This window comes from Cariama cristata, unplaced genomic scaffold (assembly GCF_000690535.1).
Source record: "Cariama cristata isolate BGI_N322 unplaced genomic scaffold, ASM69053v1 scaffold41629, whole genome shotgun sequence".
Taxonomy (NCBI): Eukaryota; Metazoa; Chordata; class Aves; order Cariamiformes; family Cariamidae; genus Cariama; species Cariama cristata.
In genome coordinates, this window is record NW_009638218.1 from 522 (window position 1) to 10,786 (window position 10,265).

The following is a 10,265-nucleotide window of genomic DNA, read 5'->3' on the forward strand; positions in this document are numbered from 1 at the left end:
CAAGACTATAGAAGTGAAAAATCCCTTTGACAGCACCTGTACCCAGGAATCTTTATTAGACACTTTAAAAAGATATATATAGCATTTATTTAAAAGTTGCAGTCACTTCAGCCTAGAGCAGCTCTTCAAACACGCTTCTGCTATAGGCACTGTACAGGTGTTTATGCATTTGCAGATACAGCTGCTCATGCAGAAGAGAGAACCGTCAGCTGTCCCAGGTCAGAGGCAAGGGCACAGCCCTCACAGCTGGATGCCAGCAGTTCCATCAGGCCCTCGCTCAAGAGCTGTGTAACAGCTTTTCTCCTCACTAGTAGTAGTTTTGCATATGCCAGTAGGATATGATGCAAAATCCTCTCCAAGACAACTGTATCCCCCAATTTTATTTTTTTTTCTTTTTTTTTAAACCAGTTCACAGTGTCCTTGAAAGGGGAATGAGGCCTGTAATAACTGACTTCGGATACGGTAAGGTTGAGGAGCCAACCGTTCAGCTCTGTTCAGGGACCATGCCTCGTTGTTACCGTGCTGGGTAGTAGTCCATGACCTACCCCACTCAGCAGCTTCAGTACCATGAAACATGACCTTCTCAGCTTCCATTCATTCAGGCTCGTTTCTCCGCTCGCTCATTCTGTTCAAAATTAAAGGTGAGAAGGTGACTGAAGTCACACAGAAGGGACTTTGGGGAACAACAGGACAATTCAATAATACTTTCTGCCCCAGTTCTCAAACATTCCCTGTCTACAATTCAAAATCATTGTTTTTCAAGGTCAGATGTTTATCAGGAATCTTCAAAGTAGAGAGCAGAACACTTGCACAAATCATACAGCACAGAAAGTCTACTACAGATCCCTCATCTACCCATCCGGCAAGTTAAATGCTAGCCTGCTTTCGTCTGAAAGCTCTCAACCTTTCCACTGGTGTATAAAGGAGGGCCTGTAGAAAATGCTTTCCTGGCTTGGAATATCCAACTTTTAGTCAGCATAGCTGTAAATTACAGTCTTAAAACTCTGTAATGAGAAAAGGTTTAACCTCTGCGTTTTGTTTGCCTTCCTCTGGGTAGCTGCCAAAATCCCAGCTCTAGAGGTAAAGAGAAAGGCAGAATAGAAAAGGAAACACCACAAATCATAGAATAGAATCATTTAGGTTGGAAAAGACCCTTAAGATTGAGTCCAACTGCAAACTTAACACTGCCAAGTCCACCACTAAACCATATCCCTAAGCACCAGGTTGACATGTCTTTTAAATACCTCCAGGGATGCTGCCTACCCTTCTTTTAACAGAAAACCTCTTTCTGCCCTTCACACCCTGAGTATTTCATAACGATGCATCCACAAACGCTACCTTCGCACTGAAATAGAAACGTCTCAGTTCAAGGAAAGGATCCTGGACACTAATACTTGTGCTAGTCGTGAGCTGCAATAAACTGTGCAAGCTGTAGTTTGACTTTTTTATTTTCTTCCCTGTTTCAATTACCTTGACTGTCTTCTCGAGCTTACACAGAGCTTCCTCATATTGCTGCACCAATGGCTTTAAAGAGTTGCCCTTCACTGGGTGCTTCTTTATGTCTTGGATGCCGGCATCCTTCAACATCCGCAGAAACCTACGCTCCTGCATAACAAAACGGACACAGGAGATGAGACACCCCACTGCCCACCAGCTAGAAAATAAGCACAACTTGGGACATGCTGCCTAGTCAGGAAATAATTGAAGTTTCCAAGTACAAAGCTCAGCTGACTGGAAAAGGTGGGAAGTAATATGAACCTTATGTTCCTTATGCCCCTGCATGCATCCTTATCACATGAATCCCACACCAACGACAAACCTGAATTCTAAGGACCAAACTGAAAGCGACACCTGCTTTTCCTGCACGAGCTGTTCTTCCAACTCTGAAAACCAAAAAGAGTAGTGTCAATTCAGTTTAGCCACATAGTCACTGCCATTATTAGCTCCAAGAGCCTGACGATTCTGAAATTCTCCAGATTTAAGAAAGTCTGATTTCCAAGTTTTTGAGGTTAGCACAGCAGGACTAGCTAAATGTTAACAGAGGATGAATGTCTCCAGGGCTAGGTCACAGCTGCTGCAGTTTTCTGAACATCTAGAAACCCAATACGCGATGATGTCCAGGACAGTACTTCTAGCTCCTGTAAAATACATTTTCTTTAAAGGGTGCTAGTTCTCTGTTTCAATACTGCATTACTCTGGTGATACTATGGGGCTTACTTTTGATTAGAAAGCTATTTGCATATTAAAGTAAAAAAAAAAATCCAAAGCTAAAAACCCTTTTAAGTGCATGTCACCTTTGCTAAATATTTCAAAGTAAACCAAGATCAGATATCTTCCTTCTGCTCCTGTTGTCTTACCGGTGAATATATGTCCTGATGAACTGTGGCGCATCATAGTTTATGACATAATTTACTCCTTTAATGTCAATCCCTCGTGCAGTGGCATCTGTGCTGATTAACCTGGTTTTAAATGTATTATATAGTCATTTTCAGGTAACATCTCTTGCACTACACACACAAGTGAAAGACAAGTGAACACAGCACAACTCTTGCTAATCTCTGTTCAAGCTGGGCAGCCACCCTCCGACCTCTGAGCATGACAGCAGCATTTTAAGTCACTCATTATCGCTGGCATTCTTAGCTGCTCACAGACCTCCAAGCATCACTACAGGCTTGTCACCTACTGCTGTGCATGGAAAGTTACTGGGTGTTTCCAGGTTCTCCAAGCATGCGACACTAAGCCAGATGGCTCCCATCACACTGGAGGTTACAAAACCGCAAGCTATCTGAATGTTCCATAAAGGCACTGAATGCAGACAGTGAGGTGCAAAATTCCAGTAGTCAAGGAGGAATTTAAACTCCCGGTTTGGATAAAAAGAAAATCCAGAAAGTAAGTATTTATCTTCTTCCCAGAGACATTCCACAGATGCAATCCCATACAGCTACCGAAATCACAAAGCAAATCAAACACATGGATAGAAGTACATCTGTATGTCAGTCTGATCACGGATTTCTTTGGTAGGAAGCACTAATACTATATATAGTTCTAGCACCAACATCCATTTTCTTCAAACAAGCGCCAGATGCCAAGCACACACATTAAACTTAAGATTTTCAGAACTGTATGTGTTTTGGGCAACTATATGAACAAGCAGCTAGATTTACTGCTTGCTATAAAATAACACACAGAAATTCAGAGTACAGCTAGATTAGAACAGGTTATACGCAGGGTAAACAATTCAAAAGTCACAAGTTCAAGTCTTACACCCATTCTGCAAGTTGGTTCCTGCACACTGTTTTACAGAGCACCCCATTTAACTGTGTTCTTGGTTCTACCGAGCTTTTCAGACAGGAAATAGCCTATGTTGGAAGACATGCAGGAAACTCATTTAAGATGCTCACAGTTGTATTTTTCCTTGTTCAAATTCCTTCATGGTTCTCTGTCTCTCATTTGGAGGTAACCGAGAAGAAAATTCAGCCACAGTGATTCCACCAAAGGCCTGAACCAGCAGAAACAATCTGTAGGTAAGCAGGATAGAAACAGTCACTTCATTACCTCTGTAACATTACTTGTCAGATACCTACTATAGTGATCTCATTAAGATATTCACCTGTGAGAAGCTTCCCTGGAGTTGGTAAAGCACAACACACGGGTAAATTTCATTGTCAGCATGAAATGCAAGAGGAGCAAAGGCTTGGAATTCAGGTCACAAGGCACGTAACATTGCTGCAGTCAACAGGGAAGAAGCACAGACAGAAAAATTACTTCTTGCCAAGGCTGTCTTCTCTGAAACCCGCTACCTGTCCATGACCTACATCGGCTTGGATGTTTCACAATTAACTAACAGGAGCAAAAGCAGACCCCACAATGCCACCCCCTTTAGAAAAAGTCACAGTTACAGGCTGGGAGGATACAGCAGAAGGAGACAGGAGATCTGTGTTGTTCTAATGGTCTCACTTCTCCACGGCAAGTAACAACATGCACTGCCTTTCCGTCTACAGGGTGACCTGTATCTACACGCCTTGAAATGCATATTACACATACGGATAGTTGTCACATGCTACTACATTATCATTACTTCGTATCTCCGCTCCCCATTGCTGGTAAACTTAATTCTGCATGAGAGAGTTTAATTTTAAAAAAAAAATAATCCAGTCTTAACCAAATGAACACTAAACAATGAGAAAACAAATGCCCAAAGGTACAGCTCTCTGGTTCATAAATACTCCCAAAGCCACTTTTGCTCAGCACCTCTGTAATGCAAGGAGCCACAGGGAAGGCATATTTGTTTACAGCGCAAGAACATAACTAGATACTCCACAGTTAAACACATCTTCAAGTACAACTTATTCAAGAGAATTAATGTCATACCGATAGCCCCTCTGGGAGTGTGTATTTCTTATTCGTATCTTGCTCAGTCTCTGTTCCATCTCCCAGTGCTTTTTTCTCAGAATAGACAGACGTGAAGAGGCGAGGGTGGAATAAGTCCAGCTGCTGCAGTTTCTCTGGGTCCTGAGTCAGTGTGGCTGAGAACAGCAGTTTCTGTAAGGGTATCTGAGGACAGCAGGAGCTGTAATAAACAGCACATGGAAACTGAGCTTTGAGGACGGGGCAAAGGAGTTCCTCCACAAGTGCCTTCAGATGATGTTATGAGGGAAGCAATTAACTCTTTTTGATGCTCTTTTCATGCCCTGGGCTTTTCCTGTAGGCTCTTTTCCACCCTTGTTTTACAGTGGAGTTTTTATGGTGGAGTTCACAGCCAGTACTGATCAGTGCTTTCAACCAACCGCACAACCCTCATCCATTACCCCCGCGCACATCCTTGCATCGTAGTTACCCATGTCCTCATTCTAGTTGCTTCCTTCCTTGGTCGCTGATCTCAGTTTCTGACACATCTCCACCATACTGTATGAAAAGAGCAGCTGCGGATAGATAATTCCAAGAATTTTCCTTCAAATCCATTACTCACCTTGCTAGAGGGCATTGCTATAGTTACTGTGCAAATGAATCACAGACTTGCAATATCTGTGCATTCTTTTGATGCTCCTTTAGTCTAGTTAAGGAAAGCTTGGAGAAAACAATACCTAGGCTTCAGTCTAAAAGATACCCCCTAGCATCAGCTGTTCACTGCCCGCTTTTTCAAGCTGTGAAAAAACAGCTGCCTTACTTTGGCAGACATTTCTCAGAGTGAGCAAGCTTTGAGAACACCTGCGAGAGAGTACTGTGAAGCAGGGCAGTGACATCTAAGTGCTGGCATCCATGCTACCTGTTCAAAGAAATGCACTCTGCAACTTACCTGGCTGCTGTTATAGGCCCTGGTTTGGTCCTCTGAAAAAGCATGTTGGAGCCAGAGTCATTTTCTACTTGGAATGCAGCTTTGACAATTTGGTTCAGACAGTTCTGGTGCATGTCATCGATCATACGGTCAGCTTCATCTACAATCTGAATTCACAAGGATGAAAACCACAACTTGTTAAATACTGTCCAGCAGTAGGCAGCTTTTATTTCCCTTCAGTATCTATAACAAGTGAGCCAGAAGTGAGATAATGGAAGCTTCTAGTCAACATAATTATTTTCTTCACCCATCCTTCCTCCAATGAAGACAGAAGTTTCTACCCCAAAACTGAATTTCGTTTTTGTTTCAGTGGCTCAGTAGCTAGCCTGACACTCAAACTACATACAAGTTCATTTGCACATAAATCCAATCCATGTCTCCCAGCAAGAGATAAAAATCCTCATATCCTAAATAAGATTGCAACTATGTCTCTGCACAGACCCCCATATGGTGGAAGCTATGACAGTCTGAGACTTTAACCTGACCTTGACCAATAAGGCTTTACACTGAGTTTGTGTTTGCAAGAGGCTTAGAGGGAAGGGGAACTGGGTGGATGCTTGGGTGTCACGAGTTGGAATAAAACATCTCATCTTGAGACCGCTGGCTGAGCAATCTGGAGTGTAGACCAGGCCCTTTTAACAGTTCCAACAGAGATGTTTTTATGTATCATGCAAGCACACAGCAGGAAGCACAGCAGTAACAGACACTGCACTAAGATGGGAGACCTGGGGAGTTGACTCACCAGGAAGCGAAGCTGCGTCAGGCTGAATCCCGGTGTCTGGTTAATGTGGTCCGTGAGCCGCCCTGGTGTAGCCACAATAATATCGGCCAGGCTGCAGTAGCCCGTCACTCTGAAAGAACAAGCAGCCTATCAGTTAAGTTTCTCCCTACACCATAAAGCATGTAACAGAGATCCTTGGTCAGCACACCTTAAGATTTTCCTACTATTCAATTAACTGAGAAATAATAAAATTCAAATATGCACTTTACTCTGGAGAGCATGCAAAGGCAGTGCTGGACACTAAACCCTACTCTCCATTGTACCGCCTCATTTTAAACAGAAAGTGTCGTTCTTCGTTGCTTTTAAAAAAAACTTAATTGCAGCAAAATCCCATAACAATCATTTGTACCTGTGGGTATAAGGTAAACATTTACATTCTACTCAGCTGGTAAAGAACCCCAAAAATCTAGTAAAACATAATAATCACAAAAAAGGGGTAGTAGCAGGCACTTTGACAGAGACAGAACAACCAGCGTCTAGCTTATAAACCAACTACCCAAAATTGTTATTGCATGATGGTGTGATGCAATAGCCTACATTTTGACCTCTGTTTACTGAGATTAAATAGTTTACAATCTCTATAAACCTTATCAAAAGACCTTTTAACCTACTTTTTCTGGACAAGCATCTCCTGCTCCTTTGCAAAAGACTTCTGGCCAGTAATCAAAACGACCTTCAGACCTGTCCCGTCAGTATAAATGTTGAACACTTTACTCACCTGCAAAGAGATAGGCTTTGTTACCCACAACAAAATCAGTTAAAGTAATACTTTCCATTACTCTAACATCATCAAACCCACCGACGGGTCTTCAGCCTGCTTCACAGAACAGCCAAGCAAAGTACTGACTGCACCAGCCTTTCCCTCGGCCCAGTTCTGCTCAGAGAGAAGGTGAAGAGCCACATACCTGTTGTGCCAGTTCTTTGGTGGGCAGAACAACCAGTGCTCGTACTTGGCAAACTACTCGGTCTAGCAGAACCTGCCAAAACAAAGGCCAAATGAGTCTCTGAAGGCAGTGAGGAGAGAAGTGGGTTCTTGTATCTAACCTAGTGAGAAGAGATGGGCTTGACACACCCTCATGAAGTTATATGTTCTCATTTTACTCCCCCCCATCCTCCCAACTCCTCACACCATGCCTGCTTTCTGAGACGAAGTGAACTCAGACAGCTCCAAGCTAAAAATTTGCTGCTTTGCATCCACAAATTCCTTGGCTTTTTGACCTACTTCTAAGTTCATGTTTTGCTTGAACAAAAGCAATTTCAGCATTTTCCCTCCAGATAATTTCAGTGGGGGTAAACTCACCTGTACTATGGGTATGACAAAAGACAGGGTTTTACCACTGCCAGTAGGTGCTGAGACGCAGATGTCTTTGGGGCGATATCCTCCCTGCCCCATCAAATACCCATTGGATGCACTCTGTAGAATAGCAGGAATCACCTCTGCTTGAACTGAACAAAAACAGAAACAAACATAAACTACAGAGTTAATGAATGGCACTAAAACCAGTGTATCCAGAAAAGCAACGATATACATTGAATCTTTCCACATCTGTGCTGTTGTTGCTACAGACATAAAAGAGGAAGAAACCAAAACCAGCTCTTAATAGAGATGCTGTCTGGGTTTCCCTGGTTCTTGTTCACTTATGGGAACAGCACTGAATACAGAGATTTCTGTCTCCAAGCATTCAGCTATTTCTAGTGCTCAGCTAGGATGTTACTGTGTTAAATGCTGTTTTCAACTCACAGCTGTCATCCTGTTCTCATGTTAAGACAGTACTGGGCAGATTTAAAACCTATGACTATTTGTCTGTAAGCATCCTTTCATTGAAGCACAAATTACTCTTACATAAACACAGAATAAGCCACAAGGCAATGCAGCCTTATCTGCCAAGGAGCAAAATGCACAACTGCTATAGGCTTTGCAGTAAGTCAAGTTCGCTGCAGAAGAATATACAACGACTGAAGCAAACAGTCCAGTACAGACAACAGCTTTGGCTGTCATGCATGAACTCTCTCCTTTCCCTGCTCCATGACGAGCCCTGACAAACTGGCCAACTTTGGTTTAGCTACAAGGTTTAGCAGCCAGGAGATCTAGCTCTGTGGCAAGACCATACTCAGTGATGCATATGACGTATGACTTCAGTGGACACCATCTTTACCAGACGGAGCATGACACTGCTTGATTCACCTACTATCAAGTGCCATAAGTTGGACTTGATTTATGAGAAAACACAAGAAGCTGCTATCAGCAACCTATTAAGATCTCCCAGGACAAAATAAGCAATAGCATTTACATTAAAGTGTTATGTAACAGCATACTTTAAAAGAGAAGACAGATGCTGGCTTTCCAGTGTAACCTTGATGAGTCTCTGATACAGTCTAAGCCTCCAATCTCAGCTAGAACAAGTAACTGACTGAAGATCAACCTTCTTCCTTCCTCTCCCATTGCTTCCTCTCTTTATTCCTGCTTCCAGTTGTGCTTTCTACTTATTTAGGAGCTGGCACTTGCCGTACTTGTTTGCAAAACTGGTAAAATAATGGAAAACCAAGAGATTTTTTTGCTGCTTTAACGAGTTGAACAGGTTCCCAGAGAGGCCTGACTAGCAGCAGAGACGGTGCAAAGCAAGGAACTAAAGCATGTGCCTGGCATAATGGGGAAAAATGGGAGGACACCAGTAAGACCTCCCTCTCTTGGCAGCTGTGAGCTATTACTGCAAGCCACCGTATTTTGTGGAGCTGCATTTATGACTAGATAACAGACTTCGATTACTCAGCCTAGATAAAGCTTTGAAAATGAAGGGTTAAGACTAGTACAATCACTTCCATGCATTAAACTTGTTTTTATTTTATATTTTACTTCACTGAGTACATAAAATATACAGCAAGAGACTGCAGGAACTACATAAGTTAATTTAGAAAGAAACAAGGTACCTGGAAAAAAGGACTCTATCCCATTCATTTGCAGCTTTTTCAACAGCCGGGGATGAATTCCTGGGACATCTCTGATTGGAATTAGATTATCTTTGATACGTTTTTGCACTAGTTTGGGTTGAGCAAGCCACTGTGGTAAGAAGGGCTGAACCTGAGAGGGGGGGAAAGGAAAATAACAAAGCATTCATGTTATCAAACAGGCAATGCCATACATAAAATAACCTGGTAAGATGCATGTTCCTTCCTAGCCATCATCAAAATTCAGTCAAGCTAGTTACCTTTTGCACAGGCTTTCTGTCGTAGTCTCCAAGAACCACCAAACTGGAGGGCAGAGAATTTGCCTCTTCCTCTGAGGCTGCTAAGGACAGCTCCTCCTTTGTGCTTTGATTTCCTTCAGCTCTTTCACTGTTCTCTTTCTCCCTTGTTTCAGCTCCCTCTGTTTCCTCAGCTCTCTTTTTCCTTTTAGGAGACTTAGTTTTAAAGTTGCTTCTGTTTTCCTTTTGTTTGATGTCTTCTTCGGAATCTGGAATTTGGATTACAGGAATACAAAGCTACAGGTTAGAACGTGCTAACATACAGAAAAGAGATGCAGGGAACATTTTACAATGTAGGACTTAAGCAACGACTTGCAAGCTCCTTTTTCTTCCTAAATGCAAGTGCAAAAGCCAAACATTTCTTTGTTGGTATGGAGGTAACTAAAGACTGAGGTGACATGCTTCCCTCCTTCCCTTACACTAAACTGATCCTCAAAGTTTCCAATATGGGGCTTTCCCATAAAAAAGAAATTACTTTGGGAACATATTAAGTAGAGGAAAACAAAATTTATCATCAGGTAAATTTGGCAAGTTACTCAAAGAGCAACTTGTGTATACTTTTCTGTGGAAAACTGTCAATCACAATGAATCAAAATCCTATGGCCTCAGTTTATCATTACCTGCTTCAGTCCTCTCTGGCCACGCTTTTGATTTTCTTCTATTTTCCTTCTTTTTCGAGGGAGTGCTGCCATCTGCTGCCTCCTCAGTACCCGCCCTTTCTTCAGAAGAGCTGCGAGGCTGTTGTTTCTTCTTTAGCTTCTTCTCTCCTCGCGCACAGCTCTGCTCTTCACCCCCCCTCTTCCTCTTTCCTTTTCCTTCCCCGGGTTCCCTCCCAGGGCTCAGCCCCACGCCCCCTGGGCCGGCTCCTCCGGACAGCTCGCCTCCCCCTCCCACGGGCTGCGCCTCC

At 42.8% G+C, this 10,265-nt stretch overlaps 1 protein-coding gene across 1 annotated transcript; it reads right to left on the reverse strand.

Moving 5' to 3' along the window:
* Positions 1 to 598: 598 nt before the first annotated feature.
* Positions 599 to 10,221, reverse strand: DDX51 (DEAD (Asp-Glu-Ala-Asp) box polypeptide 51; the record flags this gene model as incomplete). Its single annotated transcript, XM_009708625.1, has 15 exons — positions 599 to 625; positions 1,471 to 1,605; positions 1,820 to 1,883; positions 2,358 to 2,459; positions 3,402 to 3,518; positions 3,611 to 3,726; positions 4,372 to 4,570; positions 5,297 to 5,442; positions 6,078 to 6,186; positions 6,728 to 6,834; positions 7,022 to 7,093; positions 7,417 to 7,562; positions 9,045 to 9,195; positions 9,323 to 9,567; positions 9,979 to 10,221. Coding segments are annotated over 15 exons (1,979 nt in total), but the record flags the coding sequence as incomplete, so codon positions are not given.
* Between the last annotated feature and the right edge of the window lie 44 nt (positions 10,222 to 10,265).